This window comes from Pipistrellus hanaki (assembly GCF_964339955.1).
Source record: "Pipistrellus hanaki genome assembly, chromosome: 3".
NCBI classification, from domain to species: Eukaryota; Metazoa; Chordata; class Mammalia; order Chiroptera; family Vespertilionidae; genus Pipistrellus; species Pipistrellus hanaki.
The window spans coordinates 143,631,734-143,658,400 of record NC_140505.1 but is presented as its reverse complement, the minus strand read 5'-3'; the positions used below and the strand labels follow the sequence as shown (position 1 = coordinate 143,658,400).

At 40.0% G+C, this 26,667-nt stretch overlaps 1 protein-coding gene across 2 annotated transcripts in view; it reads right to left on the bottom strand.

Moving 5' to 3' along the window:
• LIMA1 (LIM domain and actin binding 1) overlaps positions 1-26,667 on the bottom strand; it is a 93,764-nt gene that overhangs the window by 25,361 nt on the left and 41,736 nt on the right. For both annotated transcript variants that reach the window (XM_084877378.1, XM_084877377.1), the window contains exons 3-4: positions 22,955-23,000; positions 10,468-10,935 (exon numbers count right to left, since the gene is read on the bottom strand). In XM_084877378.1, the coding sequence (XP_084733504.1) occupies positions 10,468-10,935; positions 22,955-23,000 (514 nt within the window). The remainder of the gene's footprint in view (positions 1-10,467; positions 10,936-22,954; positions 23,001-26,667) is intronic.

The following is a 26,667-nucleotide window of genomic DNA, read 5'->3' as shown; positions in this document are numbered from 1 at the left end:
ACTGCTGTGAGGCCCATGATATTGTAAATTAGTTCCCTCTACCTGGATTACCGTTTTATCCTTTTGTTGTCTAGCAAATGCTTGTTCCTTCAAGATTCTGTAAACTAAGCAACTTTCCCTCTATGAAGTCTGTTCTGCATAAATCTAAGTTGTTCTTCCTCTATACCCAAAGTACTTGGCTACACTTCCATGACAATGCTTATCAAACTGCTCTGTGTTCCTCTACTGGACTGGAAGCTTATTGAAGTCAAGAGACTATGCCTTTTTTTTTTTTAAATAGAAAAGTGAACGATACATATTTTTTTCTTAGTAAAGCATTTTGTGATTCCTGTAAATCACTATATTTCTATCTCTCCCATCTAAGGTTGATCTCTAATTAAAATTAAAAATTATAATTTTTAAGCCTCGAAGAGTGACTCAATAGAAAGGCACTTAGTCACGGAATGTTTCCATAGTTCCAGATTGTAATGAGAGCCTTCAATTCCATCCTATCATTTACATCTCAAGATAACATGAAGTAGAAAAGATAACTGAAATTCAATATAACAGATCAAACTTAGTACCCTTTTGAATTCAACATTAGTAAATAGCTATTAAACCTCTAAGTTCAATGGATTAATCAACTCAACTTAAACAATAAAGTTTAAGACTGAACTCTTGCCTATTTTAAGTCTCCCCACATCTCCCCACACTTCAGAAGTCAATTATATACAATTAATATAATTTACCTCAAATAAGCTTTGCTATTACATTATTTGTTGAATCTTTTTTAAAAAATAAAAATATTTTTAAAAATATATTTTATTGATTTTTTACAGAGAGGAAGGGAGAGAGATAGAGAGCTAGAAACGTCGATGAGAGAGAAACATCGACCAGCTGCCTCTTGCACACCCTCTACCGGGGATGTGCCCACAACCAATGTACATGCCCTTGACTGGAATCGAACCTGGGACCCTTCAGTCTGCAGATGGACGCTCCACCACTGAGCCAAACCAGCTTCAGCTAAAAATAAAAATATTTTTATTGACTTCAGAGAAGAAGGGAGAGGGAGATAGAAACATCAATGATGAGACTCACTGATCTGCTGCCTCCTGCACACCCCCTTCTGGGGACGAAGCCTGTAACCCAGGCAAGTGCTCTGACTGGGAATTAAACAGTGACATCCTGGTTCATAGGTCAACGCTCAACCACTGAGCCATACTGGCTGGGCTAGTTGAATCTATTTTAATTTTATTTTTATAAGTTTATTTGAGCCAAAACAGATAACATATGCCTGAGAGCAAAATCTCAAATGTTCCCTGAATCTATTTTTTATAAAAATCAAGATAAGCTGCAGTAACTCTAACTTTACCATATTATACTCAGGTCAGCTGCATATTTGATCACATCCACATAATGCATATGATGCAACCTACTGTTGCTACAGGAGCAGCCCCCAATCTGGAAATGAAGATCACTTGCTAAAGGGAAAAGATAAATTTGGCAGGAGACCCTCCCATACATATTTTTTTTTCTGTTTTTAAAACATTTCTCATTTGCGGATAATTAAAGGAAATTCCAAAGATTTATTCCAAATGCTGCTACACTATAAGATGATCACTATAAAAATTAGAATTTTCAGGGCTCAAAGAGAGGAAGCCTAAAAATACACTCCTTTTTAAAAAACTGAAAGCGGCCGAAACCGGTTTGGCTCAGTGGTGGAGCGTCGGTCTGCAGACTGAAGGGTCCCAGGTTCGATTCCGGTCAAGGGCATGTACGTTGGTTGCGGGCACATCCCCGGTAGGGGGTGTGCAGGAGGCAGCTGGTCGGTGTTTCTCTCTCATCGACGTTTCTGGCTCTCTATCTCTTTCCCTTCCTCTCTGTAAAAAATCAATAGAAATATATTTAAAAAATAAAAATAAAAAACTGAAAGCGAACAAGTTCTGCATTCTTTTCTTTTTCTTTTTTTTTAAATATATTTTATTGATTTTTTTTTACAGAGAGGAAGAGAGAGAGGGAAGGAGAGTTAGAAACATCAATGAGAGAGACACATCGATGAGAGAGACACATCGATCAGCTGTCTCCTGCACACTCCCTACTGGGGAGTGCCCGCAACCAAGGTACATGCCCTTGACCGGAATCGAACCTGGGACCTTTCAGTCCACTGAGCCAAACCGGTCCCGGCAAAGTTCTGCATTCTTAATACCAGAGCAATATTTCCAATACTTACATCCTGCCAAGGTAAAGTTTCAGTACAATTCAAAGAGTATGTGGCCCAGCTGGCATGGTTGATCATTGACCTAAGGACCAGGAAATCACGGTTTGATTCCGGTCAAGGTACATACCCGGGTTACAGACTCAATTCAAAGTAGGGTATGTGCAGGAGGCTGCCAATCAGTGGTTCTCTCTCATCATTAATGTTTCTATCTCTCTCTCCTCCCTTCCTCTCTGAAGTCAATAAAAAAATCAAAGGGTATGTGTTACATTCGTAATCTGCTGAGTGTTCAGTTTTCTGTCTGTACTTACAGTCATGTGGGAAGGCCCTGCACTGGTGTTCCTGGGATCAAGGCCGTTCAGAACTAGTGCATATGCCCTGCCAGGGCAGAGCGTCTCTTTGGTTTTAAATGCATAAAATTTTCAATCTTTGCTAGCTTTTCATTTAAAGCTTTGGATTAAATAAAGAGCCTTTAGGAAAAAGAAAAGCCTCTGGATCATAGCGTATCAATACTCTATATTACCTTTTTTCAAGTACTAAAAGAGTGACTGTGCAAAGCTAATTCTTAGAGAAAAATAGAAACGTCTCTGGAAATCAAAGTTACACTGACACTGGTTCTGAGGAGGAATACAGATCTGAGACTGCTTTTAATGAGATTCCAGGTGAAGCAGTAAGCACTTTCTAAATACCTTTTCACCTCCAAACTACTCAAATATTCAGAATAACAACTTCTCAAATGCATTTACTATGAATTTTATGAGCCTCATTTTACAAGTGGCAATCTGAAGTACAGGAAGAAGGAGGGGTTTCCTTCAATATTTCTCAAGGAAGCAGAGGAACACAAAAAGAAAAAAACAGGAATTGTGATACTGAAACACTCTTCTGTAACATATTTTATTGAATTTCAGCTCTTTTTATTCAGATGTTTGAGGGAGCCTTAATCATCAAAATCTGTTAAGAAAAGACAAGACACTTTAAGACTCTCTGGAATTTCCTATGGCTTGACCTAACCCCACCCCACATGTCCTCCTTCCTGTCAGCTGACTGTAGTAACTAACTCTATTTAAACATTATCTGTGAATCCATAAACACATCAACATGTACAAATAATAAAATAAGAGTTTGGGGCTTTTAGCTAATAGTCCGTGAAATTTCTTTTCTCTGGAAATTTTTTTTTTAAAGAAATAAAATAAGTTAGGTCCCAAGTGTCAAGTAAAAAGCAGATTTCCTGTCCCTCCATCCTATTTTCAGAAGTTCTCTTTAAAAGTTGATTTTTAAATACCTTAATTTATTAAGAGGTTCCTACCTCTCTCAGCCACTTCCTTCAACTTTTCAACTTTGACCTTCTTGAAGACTCTCATCCCTCCAAAGTCAAGGGTGGAGGAGAAAGGACAACTTTTAGGAAAAGTGAGATTTTGCTGAACTGTGAATGGTTATCATAGGGTGTAAATAAAACCTGGCTTTAATTTCTCTAAGTACTGTGAGATAAACATTGCCTTCTCCAAGGACCTTCTTAGGAAAAATAGACCTCATTTAAGTAAAACAACACATAGAAAAGGAGCACTCATCTCCAGTGCTGCGATGTCTCTCCTTTTTCTGTATTTCTAAGCATTCTACAAAAATTAAGTGTTACTCTTACAATTAGAAAAAAAAAGAAGAGAGGTAATATTTCATACCTATTTTGAAAACATCTTTATTGATTTTAGAGAGGAAAGGAGAGGGAGAGAAACATTGATTAGCTGCCTCAGCATGCACCCTGACCTGGATTGAACCCGTAATCTGCACATGTGCCCTGACCAGGATAATTCCCTGACTGGCGATTCTTGGGTACATGGGACAACACTCAACCAACACCAGCAAGGACATTACTTCATACTTATTAAATTAATATCCTAATATATAAAAACCCAGGGTCCGTAATGACCGACTGAAGGCTTGAACGAACACCGAAAGTCAGTCCTGCAGTGAATGCTGGGTTGCCATGATGACCCAGCACTGACTGCTGAGGGGGCTGTGGATCAGGCCCAGAGAGAGGCCCAAAGAGAGAGGCAGGGTCTGATCCGCAGGTTCAGTGGCAGCTGTTGATCAGCCATTGCCTCTTTCTTTCTCTTCGGGCTTTCCCAGAAGCCGAGTCTCTGTTTCTCTCCAGGCCTCCGTGGGGGCTGCTGATCAGCCCCATCTCTCTGATCAGGGCAGGAGATAGGCCAGGAGACACTGACTGGCATAGAAACCGAATAATCAGAACCAAATCTGGGTGAACTGTGAGGAGCCAATGGCTACCTAGGAGGCGGAGCTTTTGATGCTGACTGGCATAGAAACCGACCAATCAAAACTAATTGGCTGGCAGGGGAGCGCAGTTGGGGGCAACCAGGCCAGCAGGAGAGGTTAATTGGGGGCAAGATCAGGCCGGTGGGGGAGGGCAGTTAGGGTGATCAGGCAGGCAGGCAGAGGGGTTAGGGGCAATAGGCAGGCAGGCAAAGGCAGTTAGTGGCAATCAGGCAGGCAGGTGAGTGGTTAGGAACCAGCAGTCCCAGATTGCGAGAGGGATGTCTGGTTGGAGATGGTACAGGCTGGGCTGAGGAAACCACCCCCTCTGTGCACAAATTTCATGCACCGGGTCACTAGTAAACAGATAAAAATGGTAAAACCAATGGTGATGAGGTGCTGGATAATTGACTATGTCCTTAGATTGTGCTAGTGATGTTATAAAATAATATAGTCGTTGAGAACAAGTTGAAAATGTGTAAGAAAAATATTTAATGAATTATATTTTTTGACCATGATAACACCCCAAATAACTAAAAAATAAAATAAAATAAAATTCTTATAAGATGCTTAGAGCTTTTTTATTAGGCTAAACAAGAACATAATTACTGGGGAATGATTAAACAGTATAATGAAATACCATGTTGCCATAAAAAGATAACTACATGAACTAGGAAGATACACAGAAAGGTCTATATAAAAAGACCAAACAAAAAATAAAGCATAAGCATATAAAACAGTAAGTATACAGTGAATAAACCATGTAAAAACTAGTTATGCAATGATAAGGATATTACTGTGCACAACTGATGATGGTTACTCTTTTTTCCTGGATTACTTAGCTTTTTCTTCTCCTTTCTGGTTTACCGTGTGTGTGTGTGTGTGTGTGTGTGTGTGTGTGTGTGTATAGTGTATGTGTAGTGTGTGTGTGTGTTGTGAGTGTGTGTGTGTGTAAGAGAGAGAGAAGGAGAGAAAGAAATTGTTCAGATGACGATTTCATTTATAAAAGAAAACCAAACTTCCCCAAACCATAAACTTCTAATTCAAGAGTTTTAGTACAAATCTGCTGTATTATGATGTATTTCTTCTCTTCATTGCCCTCATGTTTTTTATTCACTTAAGAGACTATAAAATGAGGCAAGAGAAATGATAGAGAGCTAAATTCTTTGAGAATATTTTTAATTTTTAATTTTTTAATTTTAATGTTTTAATTTCCTAAGGCCATGGCCAATTGCTTTTATCCAATAAGCAGTTATTATAATAATCATAAAGATAGTGTAATATGGTAGAAAGGGTACTACACAATTTCAGTCCTTGTTCTGATATCAATCAGCCACAGTACATTGGGTGTATCAGTTAAGTTCTCTGACCTTGACTGTTTCCATCTACAAAATATAGATTTTAATATCTTAACTGCCCCAGAGCAGTGAGCTGGATTACTAACATGAAAGGGATTTCTCACACCTTGTAACTCATTGATAAGTCAGAAGGCTAGAGGAAATGACTAATACATTCATCTGGATGCATATCATGTTGTCTAATCCAGGATTGAGTCCAATAGCAAGAAGACAGAAGTGGTAAATATTTGGTAAATGATGTCCTTCTGACCCCTCCAAACTCTAATGTAGCCAACATTGCTTAGAGAATGTTCCAGTTTCCTGCTATTACTTTTCAACATGTTTTATTGTAATGAAAACCAGTTAGAAACCTGTTAAGTAGTTATTTGGCATGAAAGTAAGCAGAAAAGAGATTATTGGTCACCAGTTGGCACATCAAAGTCAGCTATTTAGGGTAACAAACAGTGAAAAATATCAGAATTCCTTGACTGGCACCTTTATACCTGGGTCCATTATCATCTTACCACAAAAGACCAAACAGTTACTCAGTTACTAAATAGGGATAAATAAAAATTATTTATACTAGTACGAGGTCTTTATGAAAAATTATTCACTATAGAAAGGTTATTCTTATTTACATTTGAAGTCACAGAAGCTATAAACTATTCAAGAGTGAATAATAATAAATCAGCAAAATTTAATTTTAATAAGATATACAAGAAAGATAGCATTGACAGAAAAACAAGGATAATTCTCGTGTTTATTTAACAAAACCAGTTATCTGTACTTAAGGCACTAACAATGTATCTAATGGAGGTAGGATGTTGGATCAATTTAAGATTTATAATTCTGATAAGCAAATTAAAGATATACTACCCTACATTAGGATGACCACTGTAATGTTGACAGTTATTCAAATCCCTTTCCTCCTTAAGCCCATCTTAAAATTATGATTCAAAAATATGCAAATGATACCAATTATGAACATCCTCAAAGCTGTATTTTTCTTGGGATTTAATTCCAACTAATTTACTTGAGACATTAAGAAAGCAGAAGAAAGAATCTTACTAAGATGACATTAAGTAGATAAGGGAACACACACAATTATTAACTATGAAAGGAGAAGATAAAATGTTACGGGTAATTTTATAACAATGTAGAGGTTCCCTATAGACACCTACCCATTTCTCAAGAAGGCAAATATAAAATGTTTTTTTGACGTAGATTATAGATTCGTTGGTTATAGATAAAATAGCTGATGACCACAGATCAGACTTTAACTTACTTTCCTTATTTTCTCAAGGGCTTGCTCCATTACAGCAACACATACACACTGGTATGTACCAGTGTTATATAAAGCTACACAAAATACTAGGCATCACTTCCAGGAACTTATAAGAAGGAAAACCACAAAAATGTTGGACTGTCTGAAGAAGGACAGTTGTTCTCTCCTATTAACAAGTGAAGTTTTGTTGTTTTTTTTTATGGTAGCCATTCATATAATGATCCTGATAATAAGAGGAACAGAAATTCTACGGGAAATTCATGGGGTTTAGAAGTCTAAGGGGAGAGAAGTAGCAAAGAAGTGAAAAGGGCTTGGGACAAGGGAAATTTCCATTTTTATTTCAGTTATTTCTGTTTTAGCCAATGTACTATTTTACCTTTGTAATCTAAAACAAGTGAACACAACTAAAATATGACTAACTAGAAGAACTAAAATATACCACGAGGCTCTCCCTGGTCAGGTAGCTCTGTTGGTTATGCTGTAGGCAGACAAACATGAGCAGAGCAAGGACAATGGGCCAGGTACAGAAGACCACCAGGGTGGAAAGCCCCAGGTGGCTAGCAATGGACAATCAATTGTAGGGTGGGACCTTGCCCCCAGGATGACTTTACTTCCTCTAGCATATCACTGGTCATGAGGTTTGTATCCCCTGACCTTTCCTACCATGCGATAGCATTTAGGCCTCAGTTGTATTTCAGCTCCAGGCCCAGATTAAGTAACAAAACCAGCCAAGGCTGACCTCAGGACCAGCTGCATGGAATAATGACCCCCTGCCCTGGTACCTGCCAATCAACCAGTGGAGACCACAATCCTGAATGGACACACCTGGAAATGTTCTATTAGGATCTTCCCCTTGGAACTCCCCTAAAGTCTCCATCCTTAAAACAGAAGGGAGGACCCAGTGCTGCCCCCACTCCCCACCCCTCACGTTTCAATTAGCGTTCTCACTCCCAAGCTCCAGGGGCCCTTCCTTTACTCTAGAACTTGTTTCCTAAGCCTATTTCTTCTAGGAATTACTTTTTCTACTTCTGTAATTTACCCAATAAGTGTTCTCTTATAGTTTGGGTTTTGCCATGAATTCTTTCCTAGCCAGAACCCAAGTTCCGAGGTTGCTGAAACCAAGTTTGGTCTAATCCCCCTGGTCAGACACCTGGTGCCTTTCCTGCCACCTACAACAGAGCATCTTCCAGATACACCAAGGTTGCAGTTCGATCCCTAGTCAGGGCACATATAAAAAAATTATGGAATACATGAATAAGTGGAACAACAAATTAATTAAATTGATTATAGCCTTATCCTTATTAAAGCTGAAATTATAACAACAACCATAACCTAGTTTCAAACTGAACAGTTATTCCTTTGCCTAAAGTAGACAAAATTTTAACAGTTTTACTGAAATATTAGACAAAACTTTTCTTTCTTTTTAATTCATTTATTATCTGTGTACATAATTTAACATTGCCCCCCCTCATAGACAAAACTTTTCAAAGTAATCTATACTGTTTCCAACATGGATAATGCTACTTATTTAGACACAGCTAATAAAACCAAGGGCTGCTGTGTGTTACACTCCCTTAGCAGTCCATTAAGTGACAAATGACTATTTAAGAAGTTTAAAAAGGCCCTTTAAAAAGTCTAATCTTAGGACAACCATCACCCCACCCCCAATCTTCCTAGACCGTTAGCTGCTCAGTGCCTATGAAATTGGGTTGGGGACTCACAATTCTTTATATAAGGAATTTGTTCTCCTCTCTGACCAGCCACAAAGAGACAGGCCTGTTCTGACCCATCTCTCAGCAGGCACTTATGAGAAAAAAAGTCTCTCACCAGATCCTTACACATAATCAGCATTTTTGTTTGCTGCAATCCCAGTCATTTCCCACCTTAGGCCAGTTTTGACATGCAGCAGCCTTTTGCACTGAACCTACATTGTGTGTGCTGGCATGACATCAGCTGTTCTGCCCCTTAGCAGGGTCTGTGAGGAGGAGACTGACAATGGCGCTTTGAGTCACAACAAAGCCCCTTCCTCTCTATTTAGGATTTCTGACATTTTTTTTCCTTCCATTTAAAATTCTTTTTCCCATTTAAATTTAAATTTTTTTTTTTTTATTAAGACCATAAAGAAGAAAGAGGGACTTGGCAGGCCTAGAGGACTAAAAGTTGGGAAGGATGAGAGTTGAAGAAAAGTTGTAAAACTGCTTTGTGGTTACATCTCTTGCCAACTGGTTTCAGTGTTAAAACAGAGCTAAAACTCATTTACAGAGCAGGGTTCTAGGTTTGAAAACCTTTAAAAATTCTTTCTGCATTCTCAAACAGACGAGCCCTAAACACTCAGGAATGTTTCTAGGCAGGAAAGCTCCAGGAACTGTAAGTTATGGGAAGAGATTGACTAAGTCACCCCATATATAATTGAGGATTAGGATAGTTATCTATTTTTTTTTTTTTTTAATCTTAGAAAGAACGCTTCATACCATTACTTCACAAATATAGGGATTTGGGCCAACTATTTAGCTTAAAAAAAAATTCAGCTTTCCCATTTAGATGGAATCTAAAGTAAATGATGGCTTTGCTACCCATCATATCTGTTTATTTCATTATAATGACTGTTATAACAAACCATCCTCATGTACAAAGCCAGATATTCAGGAAAGTATGAGAAAACTGGAAAAATTTACCAGTTCTGCAGCCCCTGGATTGTGTTATAAGTCACCAGCATATGTAACTCATTTTCTAGTTAAGTAATTCCCTCTGGGGACCTGGTCTGCAATCCACACGAAGGATCAAATTTCATTAACAGTTGTAGGAAAATGCAACCCTGTGCATTTGCAAGTCAAAAATCCTGAAGGCTACAGCTAGTCTGGCTATCTTCATTGATTTTTCCTGGGAGAGGATTTTAGCTGATAGAAAACATTTGTTGGGAGGCACAGATGAGGAAGTTGAGAAGAGGAGAAAGGATTCAGCGAGCAGAGACAACTAAGCCTCAGTCTGAACGTTAAAATCTGGCCCTAACACTCGGCCTGCAGCTGTGTCCAAGAGAACGATTCAGCAGTAATTCCACCCCCAAACCGACAAATGACAAAAGACACAGGAAGACAAATTAAAAGGGCAAGCGTACAAAAACACAAAATCACATTGGCATCAGACTCTCTTCATTTCTAGACATCAACCTGAAGCCCCTGTGTGAGCTTGATTTCACATGAAATTGGGTTGGAACCTCACAAATCTTACCATCTAGGCAAATAATTCGAGATTTTTAATTAACTCAATGAACTTGAGTCAAGACATACAGACCGCATGCTCCACACTATTGAAACTGTCTGGATTAGAAAACCAGCTTTGTTCATGTGAAATGACTGTATCAAGTCTTAAATGCTCTCAATCCTTACCTTGGTTTGAGATGGTTCGCCTTTCTCAAACATCATCTTAAGCCTGTTCAGCGGAACGTTGTATTTCTCTATTTTGTTTGTAGCTTCTGTATTTTCACTGATTTCAGGCTTTCCTACTTCATGCCTGGATTCTCCTACTAGACAGTTTTCCATTTTGTTCTTTTCTGTTGAGTGGTCTTTCAGAGGTTCACTGTCCCCAATGCGGGGGTACGGATCCTGAATGTGGGCGTCAGCAGGTGATCCAAGTCTGGGTCTGGGATGGACCTGCTCCCCTCGTTTAGCCTTGGCCCCAGAGGCAGAGTTGCTCACCACTTCAGCAGGAGGACGGTCGTCTCTGTGTCTGACCTCAGTGCTGCTGTTTCGCGGAGAGTCTGTGTGAGACTCAGCTCCCAGCACTGGGTTCTCCCACTTCTTCTTTAACGCAGTCAGGATTCCCCTTCTATAGTGCTGGGGGAGATTTTCGGTGTTCTAGAAGAACAAGAAGTAAGTGCCAGTTATGACTTGCCTGCTGAAACAATCAAACATGATGTTCTTTGTAAAATGAAAGTTAAAACTCCAAGCTGCCCCAGGTCCACTGGCGTTTCACACAGCTGTGAACAGTTACAGCCCTGCCACATGGAGAAAAAGCATCCACCCAGGAGAGGGAGAGGGGAAGAGAGAAAAAGTCAGGAGCTGAAGCAGGAAGTGATAAAACAGGATAGCCTTATAAGGACAAAATGAGGAGAAAGGAGAGCCCAGATCTAATGACAGTTACATTGGAGACAAGAGATTTTTTATCCAAAGATCAATGGGGGAAATGAGGGGGGAAAAAAGCAAACACCAGGTACTTTAAACTCTGTAAATATGCACTAATAAAAGTTCATCATTACATGCCACAAAGTTATATGGTATATCCTGCTTTTTTTTTATTATTATTATTTTAAAAACAAAAAGGCAATATAGCTGAAACTACACAATACTTTAATTGTGGAGAGTGGCATCAAAGATTGAAATTTAAAGAAGTCACCAGACTTTTACATGTATTTGCATAAACAATATTTCATTATATCTGACAATTTACATGCATAGAAACAGTCAAATTGTACGTAAAAATCTAATTTTTTGGGTGCAAAACTCTGGGGAGAGAGGGCAATTATGGGAGTGGGGGGCAATGGTAAGATATGTACATATATAATACCTTAATAAAAATAAAAATAATCTAATTTTTTTCTGCTCTTCTCTACATGTTTGTCCATATGTAAATGTTCAGTTATCAGAAAAGTCACTATTTTAGAGACCCTTTGGCTGAGAAATATCCAGGCTTCATATGAAAGCACCGACACACACTCTCCTGATTGAAGGGCAGAAATTTAAATATCTCAGAAGAGCTCCCTTCCAGCTGGGCCAAAATGGAATTAATTTCAAAATGTGAGACAGATAGAAAACAACCTGGAAGCTGTCAATGTTGTTCCACAATAACAGGAAACATGCTTGTTTAAATAAAATTCAGCGTTGCACATTCTGAAAGTACTCCTAAATAGAGCAGCTCCACCTTCCCAACAAACCACAAATTCCAATACTACCTTCTTGCCCTCCATTCCCGTAGTCTGTGACTCACCCGTCTTTCAATTGAGAAAGAAAAGGCAAACCACCTAGTAGTGAACGACTTCGGGGGAATTAAACAGGATTAGCAGCTATATTGGGAATTAAGATTCCCTGTTCCTCTTCTGAACACACGCTGAGAGCCACTTCATCAAGTAGCTACAAGGCTTGAAAACCAGTTACAGGTCAGCCTGAGGGGAAGGTCTGGGGGGGAGGGGGAGGGGACGAGCAGGCAACGGGGTCAGTAGGGGAAAAGGGACATATGTAATACTTTTAATAAAGATTTTTTTTTAAGTTACGAACTGCTTGATTTTAGTGTTAAAACTTAGGTGACAAGATTCACTGGGGGAAACATGTATGGATCAGAGATAGAAGCAGCATGAAAAGTTTTCTTGTTGGGAAAGAGAGAATTAAAAAAAAACAACCAGCTCTGGAAGCTGGTGCTACCTTTACTGCCAGTGGCACTCTTGGCTCTGTGTACCTCCTGCCGCACAATGGATGAGTCATCTTGGTCTCCAACTTTACCTGCCTTGCCCTTGCCCTGCCCAGACAGGAGCCCTGGGAATCAAAGTGGCATTCTGACCGGGTAACTGGACACTACCTTTCTCAGAGACAAATCATGTGATCGATGTATATTTATTAACAAGGAAAGATGCTTTTGAGTGGGAAAGGGCAAATTATGAGACAGTATGATTCCATTTTGTAATACACATGTATTTTTTTTTTTTTAATCTAAGCATAGAAAAGTATTCTAGAAGAAAAAACATCAGGAAATTAATGGGTTACTCTTGAATCATGGATTATGGGCATCTGTATTTTCTCTTTATAATAAATATGTATTCATTGTGTAATAAAATGAACATAAAGATAAAATTAGACATCTTCATGTCATAAAAAAGCTTCTACAGAAAACGAAATAATTTTAATGTTACTGTAAGCAGCTTGAAAATTATCATTTCTACTTGACTCATGGTGACTGGGAAGAAAGGGATGTGTGATAGAATACCAGCAGTGTCCCAAACGAGGGCCTGGGTGGAGAACATCCCTGTGGGGCATTTTAAGGAGGAGCAAACGTGCTCTTTTATTAAAAGAAGCACTTAAGGATACAAGTTCAAAAGTGCTGGCGTGGAGACAAAAGGGGGAAGGGCAGGGCTGTGTGATCTGACAGCATTAAAGACCCACACCCTTAACTCATTCCTGGCAGCACTGCCAGGTCATGCCAGGTGTTCAGGGCTTTAGGACCCAGGGGGAAGCACAGATGGGGAAGGAGCAGAGCCTACAGTCTATCTGGGGAAGAAAGATGCAAGGAAGTACAGGACAAAAAGGACAGCTAAAAGCAGGTTGGTCAGCACAGTGAACAGAGTATTGGATTGAGATAGTCTGGGTTATCATTGGATAATGGATTATGGGTCACTTACATTTTCTTCTCTTTATCTTTATTTCCTACAATAAATATGTGTTACTTGTATAACATAGCTCCACCCAACCAAGTGACCTTAGGCAAGTTTCTTAAATTCTGGAAACTACCATCCAGGGCTATTGTGGAGAATAAATGAGGATATATTAAGCATGTAATGTAGCATTGGACATAAATAGGCACTCAGGAAGTGGTAATTATTATTAGAAGGATGATCCTCTCTACCCCTTAAGCCATATCTCACCGTGGTGATCACCCACTGAACCCAGTCATCGCCCAAATCCTGAACTTGAGTTAAAGTCTCTTACTGTTCTTTTTACTTTCTCTATAGTCTCTACTGTAGGTGTGGGGGCGCAAAATAAGGTAAGATTCTAGTTGATGTCATTTGTGTCATGGTTTTAATTTCCCCCCAACTATTTTCTTAGATTAAGGCAGTGGGAAGTCAATGATGCTGCAAGTTTTCAAGGGCCCTTGGTTGCTACATAGCCTCTTTCTTCAAAGGGACATTTAGCACACTGTTCATTCTACCCAGCAAGGCTGAGCATCTTGGCAGATCTGCCTCTAGACCATAATTGGCTGCCTGGATCCAGATCAGGAACACCAAGGAGATGCAGCACAGTGTCCTTTCTGCAGGAGCGTCTGAGTCCTCGCTCTGTCACTGACCCTGAATAAGGCCCTTCCTCTCTTTGGGTCTCAGTTATCTCACCTGTAAAATGAAGAGGCTGAGTCAAATGAGCTTTAATGTTAAAATTGACATGGGGATGTTCATATTAAAAGCAGGCCCGCCGGCATGGCTCAGTGGTTGAGTGTCAACCTATGAACCAGGAGGTTACAGTTTGATTCCCAGTTAGGGCACATGCCTGTGTTGCATGCTTGATCCTGGGGGAGGGAGGGAGGGAGGGAGAGGCGGTGCAAGAGGCAGCTTATCAATGATTCTCTCTCATCATTGATGTTTCTATCATTCATCTTTCTCCCTTATTCTTTGAAACCAACACAATGTGTTTTTAAAAAAGCAGGAGGATGTTTGGTAGGAGACAGCAGTGGGATTAGAAACATGGACTATCTGGATGTACAGCCTCCAAGGAAGGGAAGAAATTCCTAGGCTGAGAGCTGCTCAGAAAAGTGACAGCCAGGCATTTTGGAGATGAGCGCCCAGGCAGCACAGATTTCAGGAAATGGCATATTCCATGCTTGAGGGGAACCTGGAAATATAACTGGTGGTGGTATTAATGGTTTGTGTTTCTGGGTCATAGGAATAAGTGGGAGAGGAAGAGAAGATGAGGAGTAACTTTTTGGAAAGTTAGGTTATCCCACTATTTGCTAAAGGAACAAATTTACCTACTTGTTCCCTAATGTTTCTCTAACTTGCTTTCCATGGTAGAATGTTTAAGTATTTTTTTACCTGGTCAGTCACTTCTATAAATATATATGGATACTTCTTGTTCTTCAGGAGACAGTTCAGACTTCTTATAAGTCTAGTGGATCTTAAAAACAACCCTCTGTCATTAGTGGAAAAACTGGTAAGCCCTAATAAGTCTGTAGTTAATAGCATTGCACCAATGTTAATTTCTTAATTTTTGATAAAGGTACCATAGTTATGTAAGATGTTACCATTAGGGGAAGCTAGGTGGGTGGAGGTATATAGGAACGCTGTACTAGCTTAGAAACTCTACTGTAGGTTCATTATTATTTCAAAATAACAAGTTTGTTTAGAAAATATAGCAACCCTTCCTTAAGTTTATATCTTCCTCTAGTTCTTGCTTCTCTTGCATTTCAGAGTTAAGTGTCTTGTAGCTGCTATTTCCACTTGATCCCTTTTCATTCACTCTAATTCTACTACCAAAATATTTCTGAAGTAGCACTAGTCAAGATCACAAATTTCCTCTTAAAAAATTCCATTTTGTTATTTTATTTTTAACATTATTTTTCTCAATTACAAAAGTAATAAAAAAAACTTATTGGGAGTAAAAAGTCACAATCAATATTGGAATGTATACATACATGTCTTGAATATATGCTATAATTTTCCCTATTGACAGCCCATCCCTCCTATCCAAGATATCCACTGCCAACATTTTGGTGTATATGTTCTCAATTTCCCCCTTATTTTTATAAACTATACTTATTTTATAAAGTCACAAAATTCATGCACTGGGACAGTGTGTGTGTGTGTGTGTGTGTGTGTGTGTGTGTCCCTCAGCTCAGCCTGCACCCTCTCCAATCTGGGGCCCCTCAAAGGATGTCCTAAACGAGCAGTTGGACATCTCTCACAATCCAGGACTGCTGGCTCCCAATTGCTTGCCTGCCTACCTTCCTGATTGCCCCTAACCACTTCTTCCTGTCAGCCTAATCACCCCCTAACCACTCCCCTGCCAGCCTGATTGATGTCTAACTGCTCCCCTGCCAGCCTGTTTGCTCCCATCTTCCCTCCTCTGATGGTCTGGTCACCCCTAACTGCCCTCCCCTGCAGGGTTGATTGCCCCCAACTGTCCTCCTTTGCAGGTCTGGTCCCTCTCAACTTCCCTGCCTTGCAGGCCTGGTGCCTCCCAACTGCCCTCCCCTGCTGGCCATCTTGTGGTGGCCATCTTGGGTCCACAGGGGGGCAGGATCTTTGACCACATGGGGGCAGCCATATTGTATGTGGTAGTGATGGTCAATCTGCATATTACTCTTTTATTAGATAGGATAGAGGCCTAGTGCATGGGTGGGGGCCAGCTGGTTTGCCCTGATGGGTGTCCCAGATCAGGGTGGGGGTTCCCTTGGGGCGTGGGGTGGCCTGGGTGAGGGGCCTGAGGTAGTTTGCAGACCATCCACTGGTGACCCAAGCTGAGGCCCTGGTATCTGGAATTTATTTACCTTCTACAATTGAAACTTTGTAGCCTGAAGTGGAGCCAAGCCTCCTGCTCGCTCTGTGGCTGGCAGCCATTTCTGTTGGAATTTATGTATCTTCTATAATTGAAATTTTGTAGCCTGGATTGGAGGCCTGGGCCAGCCAGGGTGTGTGGAAGGCTTTGCTTCTTCCATTGCCAGGGGCAACCCTAGCCTCCCGCTCTTTCCAGCTATATGACTGCCACCATTTCTGTTTGGATTTGTTTACCTTCTATAATTGAAACTTTGTAGCCTTGAGTGGAGGCTTAGGCTGGCAAGGGCAGGTGGAAAGCTTGGCTTCCTTCATTGCCTGGGAAACCCAAGCCTCCCTCCTGCTCTCTGTGACTGTAGCCATCTTGGTTGGGTTTATTTGCATACTCACTCTGATTGGCTGGTGGGCGTGGCTTGTGGGTATAGCAGAGTGATGGTTATTTTGCATATTATTCTTTTATTAGGTAGGATACTATACATATACTGTACCTTGCTTTAATCATTAATGTACTTTTGATATCTATCTATGTCAGTACATGAAATCTTACCCATATAGTATAATACTATATATATTATAATATACAACACAATATACTACTAAATGTATGTACCATAATTTATCATTCCTTTGAGAAGATCTGAATTATTTCAAAGTTTTCAGTATTATAAAAAATCCTGCAATATGTATCTTGTGATTTTTTTTTTTTTTTTTTTTTTTTGATGTGTGTGTGTGTGTGTGTGTGTGTGTGTGTGTGATAATTTCTGGAAGAAGAAATGCTGGATCAATGGGTATGAAATATATTTAATATTTTAATAAGTATTGCCTAACTTCTCACTAACAGTATATGAGTTCATACTTCTTCACATACTGAATATTATCCATTTAAAAGTCTGCCAACTATTTACATTACAATTTATAGTTCATGAATAGTTTAATTAAAATTTTTTTTTATTATTAGTGAGGCTAAGCATTTTTTCATGTTTATTGTTTCTTTTTTTCATTTATTGTTTCTTCTTTAATTACTGTTCACATCCTTTCATCTCAATTGTCAAGTGCAATGGACAGTTCTGCTTTATTTGATCTCTCTATAGTAGGGGTGTCGAACTCAATCAGAGAAGGGGCCAAAATCTAAAATCCAGCCTAAATCGCAGGCCGAATGGTTTACTGAACAGTCATAAACTGACAATGTCATAAACTGATAGCGGAGTGCAGTGATGACAGCGCGGTGCGGGCCACATTGCAAGGCCTGGCGGGCTGGATTTGGCCCGCGGGCATTGTGTTTGACACATGTGCTCTATAGCATTTTAGATTATTGATTACTCCCAGTTTTGAAAATTAGTTCCTTCCATGATGTATGTAATACCCCCATTTCCTAGATTTCTTCCCATTTTTCTGACCACTTCTCAATTTTCTTTATAGGTTTCTCTTCCCCGTTCCTCTCTTCTATGGTGGGGTCCCTTGAGACTCTGTCTTATGTCCTCTTCTTTGCTCACTGTATATATTCTCTATAGATGATCTGGTTTCAGTCCCCTGCTATCTGTTGATGATTCATAACCATAAGTCTAGCCAGATATTTCTCCTTACCTATTAATTCTCCTGGAAACCCTACAGGTACCTTACACTCATCCTTATCTAAGGCTGAAGTCTCCCTTCTCTTTCCTTCATTCCTCATACTTTAATATTCTCCTCTCTCCCCCTTTTTTAAACTCTTTTAAAACAATATATATTTTTGTTGACTTTAGATAGAGAGAAAAGGAGAGGGAGTGAGAGAGAGAAAAACATTGATGTGTGAGAGAAATATTGATTGGTTGCCTCCTGCACACACCCTCACAGGGATTGAACCCACAACCTGGGCATGTACCCTGATGAGGTATTGATCCAGCGACCTTTTGGTGTACAGGATGATGCTCAACCAACTGAGGCACACTGGCCTGGACTAATCTGTATTTTCCCCCACACCCCCCAAATTCTCTATCTTGGTGAATGTGATAATTATCTTGTCAACTGTCAAAGATGCCTGTTCTCTTATACCTCCACATTGTACACGTACTGATTTCTCTGTCACTCCTTCACCCTACTTTTAAAGCTAATTCCTATTTGTCCTTTGGGCTCAAGCAGGCACCACTCTGGGAAGCATTTCCTGACATGGCATAGTCCAGGTTATAAATCTTTCCTAAATTAAAACACAGCACCTTGAGTATTTCTTTAATATGCTACTTATTACACTGGGATTACAAATTCTATTTTCAAAACTCAGAACAGTCCCATGAAGGCAGGGAGTACATCTTATTCCTCCATAAATTTATGCTCCATATTGTTTTTATACACTCGTGGTGTCAACTTCTGTTGAACCTAGTCCAATCAGGCCTTTATCTCACTTCCAAACAGCACATGATGACCAATGATCTTCATGTTGCCAAATCCAACCATCAATTGTCAGCCTGTGTGTTTAACTCTGTTGAGAACTCTCCTTTTAGAAACACTTTATTCACATGACTCCTGACATTCTCTTGTTTCACTGCTATTTCACCAATTGCTCTCCTTCAGTTTCCTTTGCTGGTTCCTCATCTCTCCAACCATTAAACACCAAGGTACCTTTCAGCTCAGTCCTCAGAACTTCCCTCTAGCTTAAGGTGACCAGATTTTAACATTGGTAAAGTGGGACACCATTGACCAGGGGGAGGGAGGAGATTCTTGATTAAAAATTTGGTCTATATGGAACAACAAAAATTTTCATAGAATGCAAAAATAGTATTGTAATATATTTTTAAAAATTTCAACATAAGTACAATTTACAAATATAATAAATAAATAAAAATTATGTATAGTCATAAGTGTCACTTTCAAAGCCGGCGCTAGACTTTTTGCCGCCACTATAAAATATAAATAATCTGAGTACTGTCTGCTAAATTCAAGAAAATTTATGTATTTATGAAATAAATAAATAAATTACTTACCTAAATTATCTGAATAGCTGATTTGTAATAACATCACTTGTTTAACTAGTTTACTAGCACGCAGTACGATGTGTATCGTCTGAGAGACAGTTACAAAATGTTTTCGTTGTTGCCAATCCCAAAAAATGCCATTGTTCATTAAGTCCAAACAACGGTGGTTGAATTCTAACAACTGATCAACAATGTGAACTTTGGTAAGCAGTTCTCGATAATCAGTTCTCAACAATTATTTGTTATTATTAAAGTTTAACATTATAAAATTAACAAAAATAATATAAAACTCATATCCTGGCTAAATATTGGGACTAGCGGGACGTCTGGTCACCTTACTCTAGCTACATTCCCTCGCTAGGTAATCTCTTGCATCTTTAAATACCACTGACATGTTGATATATATATATATATATATATATATATATATATATCTTCTCATCTCCAGCCCAGATCTCTTCCAATTCTAAATTTGTACATCCAAGTTCCTATTTGACATCTCCCTTGAGATATCTTACTAAAAATTTTTATATTTAATAAGCCCAAAGCTGAGCTTCTAATATTTCTCCTACTCTAAACCTGCTTTTACTATGGTCTTCCTCATTGCAATTAATGGCATTTTCCCAGGTGTTTGGTCCAAAAACATTGTTGCCACTCTTGATTCTTCTTTTTCTCTTTACCTTCGGTATAAATCCTGACCACTTCTCATCACCTATGTGACTACTACCCCAGTCCAATCCATTATCATATCTTTCCTAAATCACTATAATCCTATATAATAAAAGCCTAATATGCAAATTGATCTAACAGCAGAATGACCTGCGAAACGACTGGTCACTATGATGCACACTGACCACCAGGGTGCAGACGTTCAATGCAGGAGCTGCTCCCAGCCCACAGGCCCCAGGCCAGCCAAGTGGGTGCCAACAGGGGGTCCCCCAATTGCTGAGGTAACTAGGTGAGTGGGCAATGCCAGGTCAGCCAAGGCGAGTGCCAGTGGGGGCCTCCCGATTGCCCCACCAGTCACCCCACAGATATCGCAATCTAGGCCTATAGACCCTACTCATGCACGAATTTTGTGCACTGGGTCTCTAGTCCAGTGTTTCCCAACCTTCTCTCATGATGAGAATCACCTGGTGGAGTTGTTAAAACACAGATTCCTGGATCCCAACTAAGAAGTGCTAAACTAGAATTTTTGAGAACATATAGGTAAAATTGCATACCTAACTTAGTGCTCTGTATATAACATCTGTGTGAGCACTAGTTAAGTATACAATTTTACCTATATGTTCCCAAAAATTCTAGTTTAGCACTTCTTAGTTGGGATCCAGGAATCTGTGTTTTAACAACTCCACCAGGTGATTCTCATCATGAGAGAAGGTTGGGAAACACTGCTCTAGTCTATATATATATAAAAGGCTTATATGCAAACTTGGGAGTTTGACCAGGAGACCAGGAGTTCGATCGCTTGCTATGATGTGGACTGACCACCAGGGGGTGGTACAGAATAAAGATAGACCCCGGTTGGCAGCTGGAAGGCCCTTTTCGGCCAGGCTTAGGGACCCTACCCGTGCATGAATTTCATGCACCAGACCTCTTAGTTGTTTTATAATTGGTTTCCATACTTCTGCCATTTTAGCGCTAGTCCCTCCTTTTTTTAAAATTTAAACCAGATTACATCACTCCTTTGCACACAAACACTCCATCAGGATTAAGGTCTAAATCCTCAGTCAGGCCTGTGTGGGTTAGTGGCTGAGCATCAACATGTGAACCAGGAGGTCACAGTTTGATTCCCCATCAGGGTACATGCGTGGGTTGTGGGCTCAATAACCAGTGTGGAGCATGCAGGAGAAAGCCAATCAATGATTCTCTCATCACTGATGTTCTGGTACCTCTCTCCCTCCCCGTTCCTCTCTGAAATAAATAAAAATATTTTTTTAAAAGGAAAAGGAAGTCTAGGTCCTCACAATGGCCCTATATTGCCCTGCTTTCCCTATTACCCAAGCATACAAAGAATGTTTCTGCCCCAGAGCATTTGCATGTGCTCTTATCTTTTTGCCTGAAACATTCTTCTCCTGGCTCAAATCTTCAGATTTCTGCTCAAATGTCTCCTTCTCAGAACCTTTCCTTGACCTCTCTATACTCTATCTCTCTTAGCTGCTCCATGTGTTTCATAGCTCTAATCATCAACTGACAAAATATCTTTATTTGTCTCTCTCACTAGGATGTAAATTAAACCCCCTGGTGGCAGGGAGGTAGTCTGTATGAATGCCTAAAACACGTGTTGGCTCATAGTAGGTGCTCTTTGAATATTTGCTAAATGAATAGTAAAAGGAAAGAAGGACAGAGAATGGGGGGAAATAGCAGGCAAGGGGGACAGAAGGAATAAAGAAAAGAAACCAGCATTTGAGCCCAGCTGGTGTGGCTCAATAGTTGAGCATCAACCAGCAGGTCACAGTTGGATTCCCGGTTGGGAGCGGGTCCCCAGTGGGGGCATGCAGGAGGGAGCTGATTGATGATTCTCTCTCATCACTGATGTTTCCATCTCTCTCTCCCTCTCCCTTACTCTTTGAAATCAATAAAACAATAAATAAAACAATAAATAAAACAATAAATAAATAAATAAATAAATAGATGTTTTAAAAAAAACTAGCATCTAAGTGAAAAGATGGTAGCTTTTTCTTACAATGCATCTGAGGACATCCAATTTTTACTTTTTTATTTTATTGATTTCAGAGAGGAAGGGAGAGGGAGAAAGAGATAGAAATATCAATGATGTGAGAGAATCATTGATTGACTGACTCTTGCATGCCTCCTACTGGGGATCGAGCCCACAACCCAGGCATGTGCCCTTGGCCGGAATCGAACCTGGGACCTTTCAGTCTGTAGGCTGACACTCTATCCATTGAGCCAAACCAGCTCGGGCCAATTTAGCATCCTCCCACTCCCCTCTTTAGAGAGAACAAATTGTCATAGGCAAGTTATATACTAATTTAAATAGGTTAGGTACTAAAAATTGCCAGGAGGATATTTTCATAATGCAGTTTCTTGTCCAAGTACATGAGGTACCCCTCACCCCCTACCCCTGCAGTAAGATTAAATGAGTAAAATTTCAAAAGAAATACAGTACACCATACAGCCCAGCTGGAAAGTTAGCTGGCAGGGAGAGTAGAGAATGGGTATGAGCAGAGAGCTTGGTCTGAGGCTTAAGCCTTTGATGGATCCTGCAGCTAAGAAACTTGCTAACTAGACTGGGTCAAGAAGTTTGTTTCAAACAATCCCAGAGGAGGACAATAGCTGCACAGCTGCTACCACTTAAATGCAGAGATACAGAAATTCTGGTTGTTTGATTTGGAAAAAAGGCCAAGCCTAGGAAGCTCTGTATCCTAATTTGAGCAGAAGTAATAATCCAGTTTAGTAACCTCAGGCAAAGCCCTTGGCCTTCTGTCCTTCTCTCAACTCGGGAAAGAAAAAGTGGTTTGAAAGGAGTACATCTGTGAAAAAATGATTCCCTCCACCTAAGCCAAGTTCTCCTGAGCAAATGGCTCACAATTCAGACCAGCTGGCACAAGTGCCTGGCTCAGCTGACATGGAGCCCAAGCCCCACAGAGGCTGCAGGTGGCTGGCCCACACAGGCTCTGCTCCTGAGGCCTCACATGCCCCGGCCTTCTGAGTACTTACATTTCTCCTCTTTTCCGCATTTGCTTCTTCAGCGGCTTTCTGGTACCTTCAAAGAAGGGGAGGAAAAAAAAGAGAACATCCTCAAATTAAACTTATATTTTTACTATTTCAATCTTTAAGAAAATGACTTTTGCAAACCTATGTCCGACAGCAACTGTCTTTAACAACTCTATCAGAAGAAGCAGAGAATCAGAGTAGTCCTTACTTCCTGCTGTTCCTGTCAACTGCTCTGATATAACATACCCAAGCTGATGAGGCCGAATGCTGGGAAACAACTGGGCAGAGCAGAAAGTACCTGAAAGTCTGGGGTGTTAGTCCCAGTCTCATCACTTATTAACTATGATATCTGGCAAGTCACTTAACTCATCTAGGCCTCAGTTTTCTTATCTAGAAAATGATTTTCTATAGCTACTTTCAGGGTTGCAGGGAGACTGAATGAGATCACATGTGTAAAACTGCCTTGGGATTAGTCAAAGGATTTGGCATTGCATTAATGCTAGAATGTACATTTCCTCCACATTAATGCATGTACATTTACACTTACATAAGCATATACCACACATATAGAGTGATAAATCCTTCAAAGAAGAAGAGTATTATTAAGTAACCTAATAAGGGGAACAAATTGAAAGGGCGGGGGAAGGGCTGTGTGTGTGTGGAAATGACTTCTAGCCTGAGATCTGAAGTTTGACCAGAAGGAATGAGCCAGGCAAAAAGAGGCAAGAAACGCATTCCAGACACAGAAAAATAGCAAACTCAAAGGCCCCAAGGCAAGAAAGCATTTCATGTATAGGTACACAGACTCCCAGTGTTGCTGAAGTGCACTGAGAAAGGGGGAGAGCAGGAGATGTCGCTTGGAAGCAGGGGCTTTTAAGGGTTTTTAACTTAATCCTAGCCGGGTAGCTCAGTTGTTCAGAATGTCATCCCAATATGCCAAGGTTGTGGATTCTATCTCTGGTCAGAACATATACAAGAAACAACCAGTGAATGCATAAATGAGTGGAACAACAAATAGATATCTCTCTCTCTCTCTCTCTCTCTCTCTCTCTCTCTCTCTCTCTCTCTCTCCCTCTCATTCCCCCTCTCCTTTCCTCTTTCTAAAATCAATCAGTGGCGGGGGGGACTTTTAAAAATCCTAGGTACAATGAATGGTCATTGATCTAATTCATGTTTTTAACAGAGTTCTTTGGATACTATGTGGAGGATGGACTGGAGGGGGCTGACAATGGAGGTAGCATTAGCGAGAGATAATGCTGGTTTGGCCCAGGGTGGTGGCATTGGAGATAAAGAAAAGTTAATAGATTTGAGACATATTTCAGAGATAGAATCAGCAAGATTGGTGATGAGAGGTGGGGGAAAAAGAAGTCAAAGTGATCCCCAGGTTTCTGGCAGCTGGGTCAATGGAAGTACTATTTACTTTACTGGAATGGGGAATTCTGAAGGAGGAGTGAATTTGCGGATAGGGAAGATCAAGAGGTCAGTGTTAGTCATGTTAACTAAAACATCCATTTCATGGTGGCAGTAATTAGATACATGTGTCTAGAGCTCAGAAGAGAAATCTGAGCTAATACTATAAATTTAGGACTTGTTTGGCCACATATGTTATTAAAGCACAGGAGTATATGATATCACCTACAAAGTGTGTGTAGTGCAAGAAAAGGCCCAGAACTCAGTCCTGGAGACGCTAACATTAGCAGTCAGAAGGGGAAGAAGAGGTGATAAGACAATGGCAAGGAACAGGCAGAGAGGTAGGAGGAAAACCAGGAAACTGCCAGTGAGGTCAAGAGAAGAAAAACATGTGGGAAGGAAGAAGTGGTGAGAAGTCATGCAAGACAAAGGCTAACAAACATCTCGATTTAGCAACACAGTAGCCCTTGGTTACCCTGGCAATCTTCTTCCATTATCAATACAGCATAATTCATTTACCCATACTCCTTTTAATGGGCATTTGGATTGCTTCTAGTTTTCTACCATTGTAAATAGTGCTTTGGTAAGTGTCCTTGTACATATATCCCTCCCTCCTCACTTGTCTAATGCACATATGTCTGAGAGAGTACCTAAAAATCCAACTGCAGAAACACTGGATTATAGCTAAAAAGGCACTTAGAACCTGCCTTGAACTTGTGTTTCCACAACACTTGGTAATCATCTTCAGTATATTACAGCAATAATACAATATATGAAAGCCAGAGCCAATCAGCAAATGGATTTACTCTTAGTCAATTGTTCTCCAAGGAAAATATTTACACTGTGGGTAGTTGGGTAAATAAGTTCAGAAGTTCCCTTTACTGTCCTAACAGTAACACAGATTTAAAGAAAGAAGATCAAATTAATTTTCATCTTCAGTCCTGACCTTTTAGCACTGAAGCATCTATATATTCTGATGGCTGTCTTGAATTGTTTTGAAACTCCCAACCAAATATCTCCCTTTTATTTGTAAGTAAGGACTTGCAAAATAGTAGATTCAAAGGAGACAGGTTCTATACCACTGCTTTCTTCCAAGCCGGGTTCTTGCTAATTTTACATTTTGTACCCTCAGAATGCTAAGAGATGCTAAGGCGTAATCCTTTTGAATTCGGTATTAAACCAGGAGTCTGGCCTCAGACTTTCCTCAAAGGCACTTAGAGCAATTAGCATTATTCTGACACAAAATATGAAGGTTATTGATTTGAGGAAGGGGCTGAAGCATTTTGAAGATTTAAAGTTGAGGAGGAAATATTTGCAATGAGATTTCTATGATTAAAATATCATCCCTCTTCCCTGCCCAGATTTTTTTTTTCCTTTCAGTCTTGAATTTAATTTTGCAACTGCTCATCAATGCTCAGCTGTGAGGCAGGCAGCTGATGGAGGATGCTAAAATTATCTGGGGAGTAAGAACAGTGTCTCAACCTTTTCTAAGGCCAGAAAACAAAGTTCCTGAGCCATGACTCTTACTTATAAGCCCTCAAATAGAGCAAAGGGAACACTGAGCCAAAAAGGGAAAATGGAAACTCCCAAGTTTTAGTCAATGTATTTTCTTCTGGAACAATCTCACCACTAAAATATTACAAAGAAGCAAAGAGGTTAACCAGGAAGATCTAAGGGTCAATTTTTTTTCTCTCTTGTTATCGAAGAAGAAAACTAAATATAAACCCTGTTCTTCCTTGGGACTATGGAGTAGCTAACAAGAGTGGGAAGAGTTGTGACATGGGGGAAGGCCCCGTGGGAGGGGAGGAATATGTGTGCTCTGTTCTGCCACTATGTAGGGTGTGGTCTTCAGTCATAGTTGCTGGACATCAAGTTCATATTCTGTCAGAGGAATGGGATGAAGGTTAGCCAGATTAGTGGTTTTTAAACTCTTTTCGCTGCAGAATACTGTTCAAATGACATCGTATTTAGAACCTAACATATAAAAGGGGTCAAAGCAGGACGACTAGGGTGAAAGGGCTCAGGCTCAGCCCTTAGATCTTCCCATTTTCTCAGAATTGTCCCCTGAGATTCCTATGCAGAACTCAATTAAGAGAGTTTGAAAACTACGGAGCTAGATTCCCTTTAATTCTAAAAATGTATAAGTCAAACAGGAACCTTCTGCAAAGAAACCAAATTCCACCAAAATAGTCATAGTTTAATCAAGCAAAGGATTATGTTGAAGTCAATGGTAAGTGAAATCCAAGCTAGCCATTCAAATGGACCCATCAATAGACCCTTCCTTAACTCAAATTCAGTTATTTATA